Source organism: Ursus americanus, chromosome 4 (assembly GCF_024610735.1).
Source record: "Ursus americanus isolate L20-20 chromosome 4, mUrsAme1.1.p, whole genome shotgun sequence".
Taxonomy (NCBI): Eukaryota; Metazoa; Chordata; class Mammalia; order Carnivora; family Ursidae; genus Ursus; species Ursus americanus.
This window is the reverse complement of record NC_142130.1, coordinates 97705185-97723945: the sequence shown is the minus strand read 5'-3', so window position 1 is coordinate 97723945 and position 18761 is coordinate 97705185. Positions and strand designations below refer to the sequence as shown.

Below are 18761 nucleotides of genomic sequence, written 5' to 3'. Positions count from 1 at the left end.
CCGACGCTGGGCTCAGGGTGACAGAGAGAGGACCCTTCTGGTGTGTCCAGGGTCCTCGGAAACGGGCAGCCCCACCCCAACCCCCTTGCACCCCTGGAAGAGCCGCATTTGGGTGGAACCCAGGCTCTGGGCTGATTTTGGTGTAAGAGGAAATGGCGATTTCTCTGGCAACAGCACAGGCCCCCCCCCCCCAGTGCTAAGGCTTCCCCCACAGCAAGGAGAGGCACCCCCAGGACATGAGTGGCAGCCACAGGACCCTGGCACCCACCACACCTCCGTCAGGTCACCTCCCTCGGGCAAACCCACCGGTGGTGGGCTCCTTGTGTGGCAGGACCCCTCTCCCCACTGTGTGTGCCCTGGCACAGGCGGGGCAGGGGGACCCGAACCGCCCAAGGAGCCCGTGTCCTGCTGGTCAGCCAGCAGCGGTGCTTACCCGGGTCACTGGGAGCGACGGGCCGCGGGAGGCCGTGGCTGGGCCCTGCCTCCCATCCCTGCACCCCTGGTCTGGGCAGCAGGCACGGGTGGGGGGGGTGTTTGCCTGTGGGACTGTATCTGGGAGCTGTCAGTCATTTCTTTGTAATGCACCATTTTAACTGAGAAAATCAGGACCTCGTTTAGGTGGGGTGGAGGCCGGATCTCTGAGTCCACGCATAGATAGGACCCCTCGTTCAAGGCCCACTTCAGGTCACAGGATGCTCTCAGGTACAAAGCACCCTCTATTTTACTTCTTTCTAAGCATCTGCTTCTCGAGGCTTGTAACCTGTATACCTTAAGTTCATGAGCAATTTAGTCCTATCTGTGCCCCCCCCCAATATCCGAAGCCATTTACAAATACACACTCTTTAAAAAGACATCAAAAACTAAAACTAGAAAGACGGCTCACAGTTACGCAGGTGGAGGTAACGTCTACCCTGAACGTAAAGCAACACAGCTGAGAGAGTGCTGAGTTAGCTCTGAGATTCCTGGTGGCAGAGGTGAGGACAGACAGAGACAGGGAGACAGGGAGGGAGCGAGGGAGAGAGTTCCTGCTGCTGGAGAAAAGTAGCATCCCACTGGACACACGGAACATCAGTCTTCCCGTCCTTGAGAAGGAGCGGCTCTAGGTGGCAGTGAGTAGAGAGCAAGGCACGCTATGGACCCAGGATGACCGGCCTCCCCCAGACCAGGCACAGACAGTGGTGGGACTTGGGGCAGGGACACGCGTGTCTCGTGCGGACACTGCCCCCCATGATGATCCACTCTGGACCTTTCTCGGGTTTCTGTCCATGGTTTTCTTGGTTTTTGGGTTTTAGGGTTTTTTCCCCTCTCCCCGGACTGAAATTTTGGCACAAGCATTACTCTTAACCAACACTCTGAGAATAAACAAAGTTGTTCAAAGGTTAGTTTGAACTACACTTTTCACTTACCTCTCTAGAAAAACCTGGTCTCTACTACTTTGCTCTGGAAAGTTCTGCGGCCAGATGGGTTCAGGAAATACTACCAGGGGGACAAGGTAAATTGGTTCTGCAGGGTAGGATTATCTCTGCTTGTCACAGATGAGACTACACCCCACCATCTGCGGGGCAGACCTCACACGCACAGACAAGAGCCTTTCTTCTCGGAATGCCATTCACGCCCTACAGGTGCCACGCGGACGAGGCCAGCAGAGCACAAGGGACATGGAACGCCATGACAGACGGCCTGGTTTTAAGTCCTGACTGGGTTGTCTCCTGACTGTGTGGTTGTGGGCAATGCCATTTCTCCAAGCTTTGGCTTCCTGGCCCGTCAAATGGGCCCGACGGCCACATTTTGGACTTGAAGTGTGGCACGGTGTCTTCAGTGCAACGCAAGGGAGGGCTCTGTGGGGGCGAAGTGCCACACGGAGGGGGCTGTGAGGATCCGCTGCTCCGCCACCACCTGCTACGAGAGTGATGGGGGACAGGTAGGCGGCGCTCCGCTTCCGCAGGCAGGCACTAGGGCACGGGGCTGATGGGGTCCTTGGACACGGGGGCGCTGGGCAGGGACTTCAAGTACTCCAGGTGCCTCCTGGCGTCCTCCTGGTTCTGGCGCACGTAGCACACGACATAGGCGGTCACCATGGCGAACCAGCCGAACATGGTGACCAGCATGGCCACGTCGGTGGTCTTGTGCTGCGCGCTGCAGAGGCTGACACCGGAGTCCAGAGCCTGGATCAGCGGCTTCCCCACGAACTCCTCCTGCGCGGCCGTGTGGCAGGCGATCTCGTCCACCGATTCGGGGTCCAGCTTCAGCTCCCACAGGGCCTCCTGCAGCGCACACTCGCAGTGCAGGGGGTTGTGCGACAGGCGGATCTTGGCACTGAGCTTGCCCAGGGCGTCCTTCGGAATCCTGCGGATGCGGTTATGGGAGAGGTCTAGCAGCCGCAGGCCCCCGGCCAGGCCCGAGAAGGCAGCGGGACCGATGGTCTCAATGGTGTTCTGGGACAGGTCCAGCTCCCTCAGCTGGTTCAGGTGCTGGAAGGCTCCGTTGGGAATGTGGGTGAGTTTGTTGGCATCGAGCTTCAGCAGCACAGCGTTGGCAGGGATGTCCTTAGGGATCTCCTGCAGGCCCCTCGCACTGCAGTGGACGGCCACGGCCCCGGCATGTTCGGGGCACTGGCAGCTCTGCGGGCAGGACGCGCCCAAGCGCAGGCATAAGAGGAGGACGAGGCAGGACCCTCCTGCGGGGACCGGCAGGGGCGAGGGGCTCTGTTTGCCCACCGGGCCCATGCTGACCACACCTGGGGACGGGTGGACGGCAATCTCCTCCCACCGGGTGCTGACCTGTGTTCTTCCTCACTCCCCCAGCCGCCGCTGTGCAGATGACCATCAGACACAGGCATCCACGCTCCCTCCTTCTGTGCAAGGAAAAGCGGTGTTCTCCTCCAGTTCTAAAAGAGATGGGCAATCAGCATCCTGACTGCCTCCCACATGGAACCCCAGGAGCACTCTGACTTTGGGGGAGATGTCACGGCACATTGAAGCGTCTGGTCAGCGGGGGTCTCTGTAACTTATTTCCAGAGATTCCCAAAGCCACCCAGAACAGCAAGGGCAGGTCGCGCTGACCGCTCGCTGGGTCCAGGAACCCTGGACACACCCATGGCACACCTAGGGGGACCGGGGGCTGGCTCAGCCCGACGAGGGGCCACCCCTCCGAGCTTCCGAGGCTGGAAACCAGGAAGGCGGGGCTGCAGGGCTTGCCTAAGAAAGCGGAATGCAGGGCAGAGGGACGGGCAAACGACTGGCAACCGAGCGGGGCGCGCTCGTGGCCGCGGAGCTGGCGGCGGTGGCCGGGGTGGCGGCTGTCGGAGCTTAGCACTTTGCTCATCCTGACACCCTCACAGAACTGTAAGCACAGAGAGAGCCCTTCTTTGTCAACCCAGCGGGGACGGGCACGCGGCCCCGGGGGCGGTGCCTTGCATTTCGGTTGTGCTGGAGAAAGAAGGAAAACGAGAAGGGAGAAAAGCCAAACCCTGGGCGCGCGGCCGCTCTGGGGCGTGGAGTGACGGGGCCGCGCGCGGGGCCTGCAGGGTGGCTGGGACCCCAGACCCCGGGACCCCGGGACCCCGCAACCCCGGGCGGCAGACGGGCGGGGCGAGGGCTTTACCTGCGCGGCCGCGTCCGGAGGCCGCTCTGCGCGAGGCTGCCGGCCGCTCGGAGCCCGACCCGGAGCCACACCCCGGAGCGGAGGCGACCCCGGGCCTGCGCCCACCTCTGCGGCCGCTCGGGACACACGCGGCTCTGCCTGCGGCTCCGCGGGGCGGGGTCAGGGGCGGGGACGGGGCCTGGGGGCGGAGTTGCAAGGGAAAGATGGGGTGGGGCCTGGGGGCGGGGCAGGTCTTGAGGCGGAGCTGTGAGGCAAGACGGGGCGGGGCCTGAGGCGGTGGAGGGGTGGGGCTTGGGCGGGGTCTGGGATGGGGCGTGGCCAGGGCGAAGCAGAGCTTGAGAGCCAGGGGCTGGGCCTAGGTGGAGTGTGGGGCTCTGTGGGACGGGAGCGGGGCGTCACTCTTAGACCGAGGGTGGGGTGGCGGGCGGGGGGAATCTCAGGGGCTGTGGGCGGGGCTGGAGGCGGGTCGTAGGGCCGCAGACCCCACCCCAGCCCGTAAGGCTCAGGCTGGGGCTGGGGGCGGTGCCTTCCCGGCGGGGCCGCAAGCCCCGGAGCCCACCCAAGCTGATTAGTGGGGTTCAGTCTCCGCCGGGCTGGGTCCTGCCCTGGACCCTGGTTCCAGCCCCCACCCTCCCGTGTTCTGGGGAGGGAATGTGGGGGTGGGGTCCAGCATTTAAGCTCGATTGGAACCATCTTTAGGGTTTTGAAAACAGCCTTATTGTGGTGTAATGACACACAGAACCTCATACTTCCATTTGCTGTGTTTGACATCTGTATACACCCTTAAAGCCGTCACCACAATCAGCAAAGAGCCCAGAGTTTCCCCTTTCCCTCCAGCCCCCACACAGGCAAGTACCGGTCTGCTGGGTCATTGTACATCAGCTTGTGTTTCCTGTAATTCATATAAACGGAGTAGAGGTCGTGTCCCTTGTTGCCTCGTTCATTTCACTCAGCGTGATTATTTTCGAATTTACTCATGTTGATGGTAGTTATTCCTTTTACTGCGGCGTAGTTATGCATTATATGAATGTTCCACACTTTGTATATTTTTCATTTATTATCCATTTTGGATTAGTTTTGGTATATGGTGTGAGATATAATTCAAGTTTGTTTTTTCTGCCTATGGCTATCCAGTTTCCACGCTGTTTATTGAAATAATGATCCTTTCTCTTCTGCGTTGCCTTTGTACCTCTGTTGAAAATCAGTGGTCCTATATATGTGAGTCTATTTCTGTGCTCTGTGTGTTTCATTGGTCTATTTGCCTATTTTTAAAAAGATTTTATTTATTTATTTATTTAGAGAGTTGGCAGGAGAAAGCAGAGAGAGAGGGAGGGAGAGAATCTTAAGCTGAATCCCCACTGAGCATGGAGCTGGACTAAGGGCTCCCTCTCCTGACCCTGAGATCATGACCTGAGCAGAAATCAAGAGTCAGGTGCTCAATCAACTGAGCCACCCAGGCACCCCTCTATTTGCCTATTTTTATGCCAATTTTCTGAGCTGTCTTCATTGCTGTAGCTTTATAATGATTCTCAAATCAGGTAGTGTGACCTTTCACTTTTGTTCTTTCATAAAGTTATTTTTGGTGATCCTAGATCCTTTGCACTTCCTCAAGAGGTTTAGAACCAGTTTGCCAACTTCCAGCAAAAAAGCCTGGTGGGTTTTGTTTGGGATTCCAGTGAATCTCTAGATCAGTTTGAGAGAATTGATATCTTGACAATATTGAGCCCTTCAGTCCATGAACATGGTATATCTTCTCATTTATTTAGAACTGCTTTTGTTTCTTTCAGCCGTGTTTTGTAGTTTTTGGTTTACATATCTTGCGTATCTCTTGTCGGACTTATTTCTCATAACTTCATATTGTTAATGGTATCTTTATTTCAATTTCTGCTTGTTAAATGCTAATATATAGAAATAAAAGTGATTTTTGTATACTGATCTTACCTTTGCTAAAATCGCTTATTTGGTCTAGTAACTTTTTTATAGATACCTGAGGATTTTCTACATATACAATTACACTATCTGTAAATAAAAAGAGTATTCTTTCTTTTTCCAGTCTGGATGTCTTTTACTTCAATCTGTGTCTAATTGCTTTGGCTCGAGCCTCTAGTTCAATACTGAATGGGAAGACTGAGAGCATATATCCTTGTTCATTCCAATCTTAGAGGGAGAGCATCCAGTCTTTTTAAGAGTAATGTTGATGGTAGATTTTTTGTAGCTGTTCTTAACAGTAAGAGGATGTTTCCTTTGTGAAAATAGAGGAAACCTCTTGAACATGGAGTCAGAAAGTCCCAAAGAAACACCATCACGCATGTACCACTCCTTGCGGCCTGCATCACCAGGAGGGAGAAGGAAGATAAGAATTATCTAGGTGAAGAAGGACATTTTTCCCATAGGAATTTAATCTCCTGCTCTTAAAAAAAGGAAGGAAGATCCCTCCCTGCCCTAGCAACAACACACTAACTAACCACCACTTACTGCCAATGAGGAAATGCCACAACCTCGAACTCTTGTTTTCCCCAATAAACTGTTCAAAACAACCCTCCCCAACTTCCTCCTGAAACCAAATGAAAGCTGACCTTCCCTTTGTCTCTTTGGATCCGCCTGTGGCTCACCATAATTTGCCTCACTCCAAATTGCAGTTCCTCTGCTATTCCTGAATAAATTCATTTTGCTAGTAAAATAACTGGTTATTTTATTTTTAAGGTTGACACCTTCTATTTCTAGTTTGCTGAGAGTTTTTATCAGGAAGAGTTTCAGATTTTGTCAAATGTCTTTTCATCACCCATTGAGAACCTTTTTTAAGATTAATATGTTCTTATGGAAGATTATATTAACTGATTTTCAAGTGTTGAATTAACCTTGTGTCCTTGGAATAAATCCCACTTGTTCATGATGTATCATCATTTTTATATGTTGTTACATTATTTAAAGAGATAGAGCTGCTGAGGGTATATGTTTCCTTGACTAAATGTTGGTAGTTCATCTCTCTCAAGGAATTGTCTGTTTCCACGTAGATCAATGGAACAGAATAGAGAACCCAGAAATGGACCCTCAACTCTATGGTCAACTAATCTTAGAAAAAATAGGAAAGAATAGCCGACGGAAAAAAGACAGACTCGTCAACAAATGGTGTCAGGAAAATTGGACAGCCACATGCAGAAGAATGAAACTGGACACCATACACAAAAATAAACTCAAAATGGATGAAAGACCTAAATGTTAGACAGGAATCCATCAAAATCCTAGAGAAGAACACAGGCAGCAACCTCTTTGACCTCGGCCTCAGCAACTTCTTGCTAGACACATCTCCAAAAGCAAGGGAAACAAAGGCGAAAATGAACTATTGGGACTTCATCAAGATAAAAAGCTTCTGCACAGCAAAGGAAACAGTCGACAAAACCAAAAGACAACCAACAGAATGGAAGAAGATATTTGCAAATGTTTTATCAGATAAAGGGTTAGTACTCAAAATCTATAAAGAACTTAGCAAGCTCAACACTCCAAAAACAAATAATCCAGTCAAGAAATGGGCAGAAGACATGAGCAGACATTTCTCCAAAGAAGATGTTCAAATGGCCAATGGACACATGAAAAAATGCACCACATCACTCAGCATTAGGGAAATGCAAATCAAAACCACAATGACATACCAACTCACATCAGTCAGAATGGCTAAAGTTAACAAGTCAGGAAACAACAAATGTTGGTGAGGGTGTGGAGAAAGGGGAACCCTCCTACACTGTTGGTGGGAATGCAAGCTCGTGCAGCCACTGTGGAAAACAGTATGGAGGTTCCTCAAAAAGTTGAAAATAGTGCTACCCTATGACCCAGCAATTACACTACTAGGTATTTACCCCAAAGATACAGATGTAGTGAACCAAAGGGGCACCTGCACCCCAATGTTTATAACAGCAATGTCCACAATATAGCCAAACTATGGAAAAAGCCAAGATGTCCATCCACAGATGAATGGATAAAGAAGATGTGGTGTATTATACAGTGGAATATTATTAAGCCATCAAAAAGAATGAAATCTTGCCATTTGCAGTAACGTGGATGGAACTAGAGGGTATTATGCTAAGTGAAATAAGTCAACCAGACAAAGACAATTATATGATTTCACTCATATGTGGAATTTAAGAAACAAAACAGAGGAGCATAGAGGAAGGAAGGGAAAAATGAAACAAGATGAAATCAGAGAGGGAGAAAAACCATAAGAAACTCTTAATCATAGGAAACTGAGGGTTGCTGGAGGGTAGGGGGGTGGGGAGATGGGGAAACTGGGTGATGGGCATCAAGGAGGGCACGGGATGTAATAAGCACTGTGTGTTGTATGCAACTGATGAATCCCTGAACTTACCTCTGAAACTAATAATACACTGTATGTTAGTTAATTGGATTTAAATAAATGAAAAAAGGAATTGTCTGTTTCATTTGAATTGTTGAATTTATGAGCATAAAGTTATCCATAATGTCCCCTAGTTATCTTTTCAATATGGAGTGTGAAGTGATGTTAATTCATTCCTGATATGGGTAAACTGCATCTTCTTTCTTCTATTAGTCATTAGCCAGGATAGAAGTCTACCAATTTTATTGACATTTTCAAAGAGCCAGTTTTTAGTTTCATTGATTTCTTTATTGTTTTTCTTTTGTATTTCTCAATTAATCTTTTGCTTACATTAGGTTTAATTCTCTCTCTCTCTCTCTCTTTTTTTTTTTTGTTTCTTAAGGTGAAAGCTGAGCTCACTGGTTTGAGACTTTTCTTCTTCTCTAGTGTAGGCATTTTAGTGCTATAAATTTCCCTCCAAGTCCTGCTTTAGCTGCATCCTAGAAATTCTTAATGAAATTCATTAAGTTTGAAATGCTTTCTAATTTACCCTTTGATTTCTTTTTTGTCTCATGGATTTAGAAGTGTTTTGTTTCCAGATACTTGGGAATTTTCCAGAGCTCTTTCTGGTTTTGATTATTAATTTAAATTCATTGTCAGAGAACATACTCTGTATGCTTTGGGTCCTTTTAAACTTACTGACTCATTTTATGAATGACACAGAAAGTGGCCTGTATTAATAACTGTTGTATGTGTACTTAAATGTGTTGTATGGTTGCTCCGTGGAATGTTCTAGAAGTGTTGATGAGATCAAGAGTGCTGATAGTGTGAGTCTAGCCTTGTACATTATTGCTGATCTTCTATTTGGTCTATTAATTATTGAGAGAGGGGTGTTGACGTCTCTGACTGTGGTTGTAGACTTGTCTGCTCTTCCTTGCACTTCTATCAGCTTTTGCTTCACGTATTTTGAAGTCCTTTATTCAGATTATGATGTCTTCTTTATAAATTGGCCCTTTGTCATTATGGGATAACACTCTTCACCCCCAGATTGTTTCCCTTGACCTCGATTTGTCTGGCACTAGCATAGCCACGCCGCCTCCTTGCGACTGTGTCAGCATGGGTGTCTAGTTCCATCCTCACGCTTGTATCTTTACACTTTGCTCCCTACAGGGTTTCTATAGCACCAAAGTATCTTCCTCCATATATTTATTAACTACAAAAGGTGAAAATAATAATTTTACAGTGGAGAAACATAGCAGAAGCCACCCTACCTATGGGACCAGGGTTAATATCATCAGTAATAAGAAATGAGTGTCACTTAGCCTTTGATGCAATGGGCCAAGAAACGCACAACAGCACTTCTGTGACGTTCTTGCCAAAAATACATAATCTCACTGCACTCGTAAGAGCTCTTCAGACACACCCAAACTGAAAGAACGTTACAAGTGACTGATCAGTGCAGTTCATAAAAGACAAGGAAGAAAAGACTGGATCTGTGTTACAGATCGGAGCAAACCGAGGAGAGAGCAGAGCTAGCTGCGAGGGTCCCGGACAGGCAAGGACATGGGGGGAAGACAGGACGAGAGCCAGGCCACAGTGTTTGCTGGCCATGCTGTCCTGGCTGCGAGAACCCACACTCCGGGCTCGGGCTCCAGTCTGTCTTCCTCTGCGCTGCTCCCTCTTCCCCTTTCCCTGCCTTCCTTTGGAGAGAGGGTTTTTTGTAATTGTGCCTTTTGTCCTGAGTTGACCCCCAGCTGTGACTCTTTACCGTGTGATTTCAGTGGCTGCTACGGTGTTACATCCAGCTGTCCCTACTTACCACGGTGGTCCTTCAGGCCACGTTTGGCCACGGCCCATGCAGCGGTGTACGTCCTCGTGTGTGGGAACTGCACAACACGTGATCATTTCTGCTTTCAACAGCCAACTCTCCCTTTAGAGATTAAAATAATATGAGGCTTGAAACTGTGGGCCCACCAGTCTGTGGCAAATCAAACACATGCCCAGAGGGAGCCCCCAGATTAAGGAATATTTGAATATTCAAATTAAACACGTTAAATGGGGTTGCTACCCCAAGCCACAGTGGCAGTGCGGCAGAATCCACAGACAGAAAGCAGGGATGGGGCAGTAGGGGCTTCTGGGGCTGTGTGTGCGGGAGCTGGATCTGAGAGCTGGTTGCTCCCGGTTCAGATTTGCCTGGATGACTCAGTGTGTTCTGCCTCGACAACAGAAAACAGGACCATGCCACACAGGTCTGCTATTCTCGGGCGACTCTGCACCGATGGGTGGACAGACAGATCGATTCAGGGCGCTCGTGTAAAGCTGTGCGGTGAGCGGTCTTCCCGGTCGCGTGGCCAGCCTTGCGGGGGGCACTGGCCATGGGCCAGGCCCAGCCCACAGAGCCCTGCGAGAGTCTGGCTCTCCGTCCACTCCAGACCATGAACCTATGCTCTCAAAACCACCAGAAACCTCCTAATGTTCTCCCGGCCACGTGGTCTGCCAGCTGTAGCTGCCCTTCCGACTGTAACTGGGCTCAGGGCTGATTATCTAACCCATTTATCCACCCGGAATCCAGGCTCGCGGGCCCCAGGGACACGAGACAGCTGCTCCGGAGGCTTAATTGCTTCCCCGGCAGGAAGGTGGTTTTGCTAGGCAAGGTTCGAGAGCGTCTCTCTGGGGACCAGCATGGAGGAGCTGAGCCCGTGGCATCCACAGGGGCCAGGATGAAACCAGGCCAGCGAGTAAACATCTCGGTGAGGCCAGCGTGCTGCCCTCCATCAGGGAGACCGCCCCTCCTTGGGGTGTCTGGGTGCGTGCTCATCCCGCCCCGCCCTTCCTGGGGCACGTTCAGCCCTCTCTGCCCCGGCCTCCACACTGGTCCCACTAGGCCCTAGCTCCTGCCTGGCCCAGCCATGGGGACCCCCAGACCGAAGGCCCGGCAGGCACCGTTGGAAACAGCTGGCTCCCACGAGGGGCTGGAGCAGCACAGAGGGAGGGGACCAAGGACAGCCGATGGGGAGGCCGAGCAGGCAGGGCCGGGGAACCCGCGGGCTCTCCCCGAGCCTCACCGGCTGACGGACTGCCGCGTTCTGTCTGCTTCGTCCGTCTTTTCCAAGAACCGATGTTTTCATGTATTCATTTTGCCGATTCTATTTCTTCCTCGTCCGTAAATCCCGACTTCTCTGCCCCTGCATGTATGTTACCGCCATCTCTCGAGCTTCTTAAGTTATAACCTCAGATAATTCACTTTCAGTCTTTGATTTTCTAACTAGCGCATCTGAGGTTATCAAGCTTCCTCTTGAGACACTCCAGCCACATCCCACAGGTTGTAACATGAACCCCTCACTGTCTTGCATTGGTTTTCTCCCCACTAAAGGGGCAGGTCGCAGGCAGGGAGGTGGCAGGCACGGTGGCCCCCCTGGGCTTTCCCTGGACAAGGCCCAGCTCAGGTCGTTGCTTGTCCTTCCCCGGGAGGCTGCGGGTGGCCCTGGGGCCGAGCGCCGGCCAGCGTTGCAAGGACAGCGTCTGCTCTCCCGACACAGGCACTGCTTTCCTCATTAGTGCTCTTGCCCGGGAAACAGGGCCAAAGCCCCTCCAGGGAGGACGGAGGGCAGACGGCGCATCACCCAGCAGTGCCTTGCCCGGGACACCACCTCCTGTCCCTCCGAGCTGGTCAGGGCACCGGCCACTCCCCGTCCCACGCGTAGGCTCCTGGAACCACCGGGTGTACTTTCCGTCCCTTCTAGCATGTGTTCTCGTTCTAACGTTACTGTTCTTTTTTTTTCTTTTTTAAGATTTTATTTATTTATTTATTTGAGAGAGAGCAGGAGGAGGGGCAGAGGGAGAGGGGGAAGCAGGCTCCCCGCTGAAGGAAGCGATGTGATGCGGGGCTGGATCACGGGGGCCTGAGCTGAAGGCAGACTCCCCTACGGCCAGAGAGTGTGGCCCCGTCCTGGGCCTTCGCAACGCTGCTGAGACCTCCTCAATGGTGTGACACACGTTTGGTTTTTGTGACTGTCCCATGTGTCTCCTCTGGGCCTCCGGTTCTTGCTGTTGGGGTGGGTGCAGAATCATATACACACACGCGTGAGTCATGTATGTTTATGTATGTGCTGTGTCCGTGCGCTTATGTGACACAGAAGTTAGTACACAAATATATGTATCTCATATTATATAGAGATAAATGCATGTATATCACGCCTCTAATTTATATGTAAATGAATTTACATATAAATTAGACATACTGTATGTGTATATCATACATACAGATGTTTATATGCAAACACACACACGTATGAAGGTGCACACACACACACACCCTATGCAACACACACAGAAGGACCTCAGTCTTATCGGTGCATTATTCAAATTCTGCCCTGTTGTCCTTTTGCTTCTTGAGTCCCTGATTTCTGAGAAAATATCTCAAATATTACTGTGAATTTGCCAATTTCTCCTTGAATTTCTATCAAGTTTGCTTTACACGTTTAAAAAGCTGCGGTGTTGGGTGGGTAACAGGTCCTGAAAGTGGTACGTTCTCAACAGCTGAAGACCTTCACGTAACCAGACACCTGTCCTGGCTCCTTCCAGGAACCTGCGGAGCAGCCCGCGTCTGGGGTCCTGCCCGGACTCGTCCATACCTTCCTCTCTGACAGCCGTTGCCCAGCACGACTTCTCCACGTCGTCAGCTATCACATGTCTCTCTGTCTTAGGTGATACAGAAAAATACGTAGAAAACAAGACAAGTGAGTTGTGTCATTTCTTTATCCCGGTATGAAAATCCCGATTTATACGCGTCATAATTACAGCTCACTTCGAGGGTTCCTCACCAGGTTACTTCATGGTAACCGTCCGCTGCGGGTCACCGACTTCCCGGCATCTTGTCCTTCCCACTTAATTCCTCTGGTGGTGCACGGTTCTTCCTGTCTCTGCCCCACCCGCGGCCGCCAGCCCCGTCACCATTCCGTGGCCCAGCATCTGGGAGCCCCACCGGCCACGCGGCAGACATCTCCTTCCTCCTCCCGAGAGAGAGGAGACCATTCCGCCAGGATCACCCGCATGTCTCCCCCGCCAGCTCCGGGGAGACCAGCTAAGCTGGTATCAATTTCTTTTTACAGTATGCCTCAAGAGTTACGAGACTTAGCCATACGTTTTAATGGTTTCTTTGCTCGGCACAGAGCTCAGTCTGCGTGCCTGCGTGGGGGTGTGCGTGGGCGTGTGTTGAGGACTGAATGTTTGTGTCCCCCCTCCAATTCGTATGTCGGAGCCCTAACTCCCAGCATGGCTGTATTTGCAGGTGGGGCCTCTCAGGATGTAATTAACGTTAAAGGAGACAGACGAGCGAAGCCCTAGGTGACAGGGTTAGGGTCCTTGTAAGGAGAGACGGCGGAGCCCTCACTCCCTCCCCGTGCGAGCAGCAAGGACCAGCGTGTGAGCAGGGTGGGGAGAGACAGCCGTCTACAAGGCCTGAAGGGAGATCCCCCCGCAACCAACCTCGCTGGCACCTCCATCTCCCACCTCCAGCCTCCGAGACTGGAAATAACCGTCCGCCGTGTGGGCCGCCCCGTCTGGAATTTTGTTACAGAAGCCAAGCTAAGTCGGTGTCTGCTTTTCTGAAAGGCATCTTAGGGAAAATCTTTCAGAAAGGATGCGTGAGTAACACATTTCTGAGTCTTCACAACTCTACAGTGGCTGCGTTTGGTCCTGCCGGCTGAACGCTAGCTTGGGTAGGTGCGTGCGTCCAGGCAAAGGACCAAGGCCCCACAGCACCCGAGCACCTGCGTGGGGGGAGCCATGGAAAAGGCTTGAGGTGGCGGGGTCCCAGCCTGGGCGCTGGGGGCCGCAGCTGGGGGCCGGGTCTCAGAGAGTAAAGCGCGGGGAGCTGGCAGGGATCCAAGAGGAAACGGAGAGTTTGGGCTCAGGGGCCTGCAAGATATCCGTGGGGAGGAGCCATAGGAGATGGCCACAGGAGACGCCCTCGGGCCACGGGTGGCTTGGCTATGGGTTGGAGGAGGTTCTGGTGGCCCAGACACAGCCCCTGCCCGCCGTGTGTCTGACCTTGACGTGTAGGAAGCACAGAGGATGCACGCAGGCTGCTTTGGGCAGCACATTTAATGTTGAGTTTTACAATATTCCTGACGGCTCCCGGTTTATGCTGACCGGAGCCACTGACCCGGAGCAGAGTGGCTTCCCCGCCATCTATGCCCACCGCCTGCCCCTCCCTGGGCTCACAGGGAGCGGGGGGAGGGGTGCCGTGTCTGGAGAACCCCGCCCGAGTCCCCAGGGTGGCACAAAGGCAAACACCCTTGGATCTCCAGAGCAGGCGTGTGCTTGCGTGGCCCCCCCCCCCTCGCGCCCGGGCTCAGCCCTGAGCGCCCGGGGCAGTGAACTGAGGCCAGGATGCCCCACCCCAGAGCCAGCGAGGGTCCAAGTAAGGTCAGGTGGACACCATCTCTGGGGTGTGAACCCTAGGAGAAAGCCACTGGGGAGCCCCGACTGTCCAGGAAATGCAGGCCTTGGGCCAATGCACGTCTGGTCATGGACCAGCTGCTCATGATGTGACCAGGAGGGAATCACTCTGGCTGAGGGCTGCAGAGGCCAGGGGCAAGGACGGCTGGCGGGGTCCCAGGGGCCACATCCTGAGGAATGGCTGTGTAACCAGAGCCAGCTGTCCCCTGCCTTGGCTCTCCTCTCGGGGCCCCCGACGCCCTCCAATTCACAGGTTCATCTGGTTGGCGACTCGAGGTGGCTGTGAGAGGTGGCAGATGCCCACGCCACACCACATGGTGCCCCCGCAGCAGCCCCTGGCCCTCTCGAGGTCCAGGGCGGCGTGTGGTTCAGGCAGCCGGTGTCAGCCCGTGTGCCGGGCAGCCCAAGCCTCCACGGGGACTGGGGCAGACTAGCCTCGCCTGCCCCTGGCAGCAGGGCCCGGCCGGAGTCCCTGGGTCAGTAGAAAGCCCCAAACAGAGCGGCCACCTTCTGGAGGATGGTCTTGTGGTTGGCATACAGCGGGATGCGCTTGTCCACGACCTGCCACTGGACGGACATCCCGGGGTCACAGGTGTGCAGGTGCTGCAAGGGCAAACGGAGATCCTGACTCCTCCTGAGCCATCCCCGCCTCTGCCCAGACACCCCAAAACTTCAGCTGCAGAAGGCTGCGGGGACTCCACGGCCCTGGTCTCTGGCCCCGCTACAGGCCCGGCCTACGGCTGGCTCACTGTGCTCTTCCAGCAAAGGGGAGTGAGAACAGCTACTTTACACACGACTCAGAGAACTCCTGCCCAGCCCTGAAAATCCTTCATGAGAAAAAAGCAGGTGGCCTTATTCTCAGGCATTCTGTCCTGCAAACCCAGCCCCAGGCCTGCTCCCCGGGCCTCCGTGGTCCCAGCTCCAGACTGATGTAAGTCTGGGGGACGCTATCCCCATGAAGGCACGTGAATCCCCCCTCCCAGGAGGTCCCACTCTGACTCTGCTCTGGCCTCTCCAGGTGCCTCTTGGAGCCCCCTACTCCCTGAAGCCCCCACTCTCTGCTCTTAGCCAACTCTGGCTGCCTGGGAACCTGGGCAGACCCCTCCTGGAGGCCTGGAGGTCCCCCCAGAGCATGCTCGCCCCACGTCTCCCCCTCCTGGGAGCCTCTAGCCCAAGCCCCATACAGAGTTCAGCCTCTTCAGATCCATGTCACTCTGGTCTGGGAAGTGGATGCTGACGGCCACTGTCTCAATCCAGGCATTGTCCGTGTTCCTTGGGTCGTCCACGTACCCCTTGTACACCTGGGTGGCAGCACCGGGGTGAGATGCTCTGCCCATCAGAGCGCTGAGCCCCACCCCAGCGTGCTTCCAGAGGGAGGGGCCCCACGCGTGTCCTGTGCTCCCTCCAGGCCCTGGGACGCTCTTGGCACAGCTGCCCGCTGCCCCAGGGCCCCCCTTGGCTCTCTCCCTGCCCAGGGCAGCCTACTCCCCACCACGGCCCCAGTGTGCCTGGCCCATGGCGGGGCCCACGCCTCACTCAGCTCCCTCCCCGTCCTGGCCTGGCAGCCAGACCCTCCTCCGCTGTCCTTGGAAGGACTGAAACGGGATGGCGGACCTCAAAAACATGACGCTAAGTGAAAGAAGCCAGACGCCAAAGGCCGCACTCTGTGATTCCACTAACGGGCGGCGTTCGGTGCAGGCAGGGCCGCAGAGACGGGAGGGGAGCAGACCAGCAGACCAGTGCCCGGGGTGGGGCGGGGGGCCAGGGAGCGCTGGTGGGTGTGGCAGCGAACGCTTGGGCTGGTGGGAATGTTCTGGAACAGGCAGAGGTGATAGTCGCAGGCACGGCCAGGACACTCGAGGCCGCTGACCTGCTCACTTTGAAATGGTTAATTTTATGTTACATGGATTTCTGCTCAATAAATAAACTACTTAATTCTTCTTACAAAGTACAGAAAAGAGACGGCGGTGTCTCCCCTGGCACTGCCCGGGACGGCCCTCGTGAAAGGACTGGCTCCATAGGTCAAAACTCTAAACACCAGCCCTTGCCTGTTCTGCCCTGAGCTGGGCCAGAAACATGGGCGGGAACGACTCAGATGTCTACAGAGGACGTTCAACGAATCATGGCGCAAAGCCTCCCGCGGCCGCAGGAAAGGGCAGGAGAATTTGTGAATCAGGGCTTAAAAATATGACCATCGTGAATTAAGTGAAAAAGTTTACAGAGAAACGTGTGCCATGGGGCCCCATTTCTGTCAAGTGTGTGTGGTGTTCACGTGCAGAGGTCGCGGGCGCCGGAGCCCCACGTGGGCGTGCACAGGGGTCAACAGAGAGCCTGGAGGGGGCTCTACAGGTGGCCCCGTGGGCGAGAGTGGAGGTGGGTGTGTGACAGTAATCGCCGACTGCTTCCGGAAGGACGAAAAAATTCAATGAAGAACACAGGCCTGACAGAGGTGCACGGGCCCCGCTGCGCCTCCCGGGCCAGGGCCTGGGGAGCTGGGGGCTGGCGTCCCAGCAGCCTCCTGCCCAGGGAGACACAGGCCCTGTGGTCCCGAGCACCCGGGTGCGCTCAGGGCAAGAGCGAGTGTGGGAGGGAGGGCCTGTGCCCTGATTTAGAGAGAAGGGGACGGAGAGGAAGAGCAGGTGCCCAAGGCCCAACGCCACGGCGGCCACGCCTCCTGCTTCCCGCTCCTTCCTCTAGGAGCTGCGAAGTGAGGGTCGGGAGCAGGGCCTCCAGTGTCCCATCCTGCTTCCCCTGCAGCCCTCACCACCAGCATACCACGGGGGCCAGGACGCATACATGGGATCGAAGCAGAAAGGCCACCTTACCTCAGTGCCCTGAACCAGCAAGTTCTGGAAGGAAGACCAGAACTCTCGACGGAGGACCCGCTTCAGCTTCCGGGGCAGCATCTCTCCTGGTTCCCGGGAGCCCTGAGCAGAAAGGAGGCAGGGGCAGGTCTTCGAGGCCATCCAGAGACCCACCTCCACTGGCCACCTGCCCAGTGTGGGCAGCCAGCCAGCCCCCCGGAGCCACAGGCAAGGGAGAGTCTGGCAGCTTGCCTGTCTCGGGGCTGGAGTGACATTGCCCAGAGCCCGCTGTCCACGTCAGCGTGTGACGGGAGCGGGGGTGAGTCAGGCCAAAGGCACCACCTCTGAGGGGTGCATGCGGGCACCGGGGTCTCTCTCAGGCCCCCATAAGGTGACCAGCGCCCTGCCCTCCACCACTCTGCCCACCAGCAGGAGGGCATGTTTTCATCGTTTGCTTTCCTCGGATGCCACCTCTCACCTCTGCTCCCCCAGGCTGGGCTCCCGTCCACTCCCGATGCCACCTGCCCTGGGGACCCGGATCCTGCACTGCCCGGCCCTCGCCCATCTAGGAGACCCTGTTTGTTATTGAAATCCCCCCCAAGTCCACATCACTGACATCCTGCTTTGGCCCTTGAGACACGCCTGCCCCCTTGAAAGCTGCAATGTGGGGACCCCTGCAGGCTCGGAGCTGCAGGCACGCTGCTGGGGGGGGGGCTGCTGGGGGTCTACAGGCATGCCACTGAGGGGGCTGCAGGGGGCTGCAGTCATGCCGTTGGAGGTGGGGGCTGCAGGCATGCTTCTCAGAAGATGCCAATTGGTAGGAACCACGTGAGGGCTGGGCCAGTGTCCTGCCCGGAGAGACCGAAGTGCCCAAGAGGGAGGGTGAATCATGCTAGAGAAACCCCAGGGCGAGAGGGGCTGGCCGTAAGCTGACCCCTGTTTTAGTGTGGTGCTCCCTCAGCTGGGGATACGGGGGTCCTGGCTGCAGGGGCAAGAGCTGCCCAGCACCCCAAACTCCTTTTTGCAGCCTGAGGACCTGGCCATCCCCAGCAGAGCAGCCACTGGGCCACAGGCAGGTGCTGAGCTGGGGTAGATCGTGGACGTCCCGGGAACAGGCTCAGAGGAGAGGCCCCCGAATGGGGCCACATCCCAGATGCTGCACACCAGCTTAGAGCCTGTTGGCTGACCTACAAGGATGGGGGCTGGGGAGAGCAGACTGATCTGAGCAGTTCAGCCCAAGGTCTTCTGCACCCCAATTAGGTTTGTCTCCACAAGGCCTTGCGGTGCACTCCAGCCTTCAGCCCTACAACCAGCTGCCACTCCCTGCCTCCCCACAGCCCTGAACACTGTCCTGTCCTTAGAGCTCAGCTCAGGGCTGCACCCCGAGGGGCAGGTGCCCCCCCGAGACACCTGCATGAGGAGCTGTGGCTGCCCCCGAGGCCAGGAGTTCCACAAGGAGGCCCAGCCCGGGCTCTGATGCAGCCCCAGCCCCAAGCCTGTGCTCAGACACAGCGGGTATCAGTTAGACTCTCACACATCAGAGTCTCCAAACCTGTTTTCACAAC

The 18761-nt window shown here is 54.6% G+C and overlaps 2 protein-coding genes and 1 non-coding gene across 16 annotated transcripts in view; all 3 read right to left on the bottom strand.

Moving 5' to 3' along the window:
- Nucleotides 1-209: 209 nt before the first annotated feature.
- On the bottom strand, nucleotides 210-3751 carry LRRC3 (leucine rich repeat containing 3). The gene is made up of 2 exons (XM_045776357.2): nucleotides 3604-3751; nucleotides 210-2887 (listed from the first exon to the last, which is right to left on the bottom strand). The coding sequence occupies exon 2, from the start codon at nucleotides 2724-2726 to the stop codon at nucleotides 1953-1955; it is 774 nt and encodes a 257-aa protein (XP_045632313.2). The 5' UTR covers nucleotides 2727-2887; nucleotides 3604-3751; the 3' UTR covers nucleotides 210-1952.
- A 10263-nt stretch (nucleotides 3752-14014) lies between these two features.
- Nucleotides 14015-18761, bottom strand: part of TRPM2 (transient receptor potential cation channel subfamily M member 2) — a 54901-nt gene continuing 50154 nt past the window's right edge. For 10 of the 14 annotated variants that reach the window (XM_045776366.2, XM_045776361.2, XM_045776365.2 and 7 more), the window contains 3 exons: nucleotides 17218-17319; nucleotides 15577-15693; nucleotides 14015-14995 (listed from right to left, as the gene is read on the bottom strand). In XM_045776366.2, the coding sequence (XP_045632322.1) occupies nucleotides 14870-14995; nucleotides 15577-15693; nucleotides 17218-17319 (345 nt within the window). In that variant the 3' untranslated portion in view covers nucleotides 14015-14869. The remainder of the gene's footprint in view (nucleotides 14996-15576; nucleotides 15694-17217; nucleotides 17320-18761) is intronic. The other 4 variants (XR_006776007.2, XR_006776008.2, XM_045776369.2 and 1 more) reach the window with 3 other exon arrangements.
- LOC123778789 (Z6 small nucleolar RNA) lies at nucleotides 17280-17320 on the bottom strand. The gene has a single exon (XR_006776010.1). It is a non-coding gene; the product is annotated as a Z6 small nucleolar RNA (small nucleolar RNA).

Excerpts from the sequence above, each read along its gene's own strand:
- LRRC3 (XM_045776357.2), bottom strand. The coding sequence starts at position 2,726 with ATGGGCCCGGTGGGCAAACAGAGCCCCTCGCCCCTGCCGGTCCCCGCA.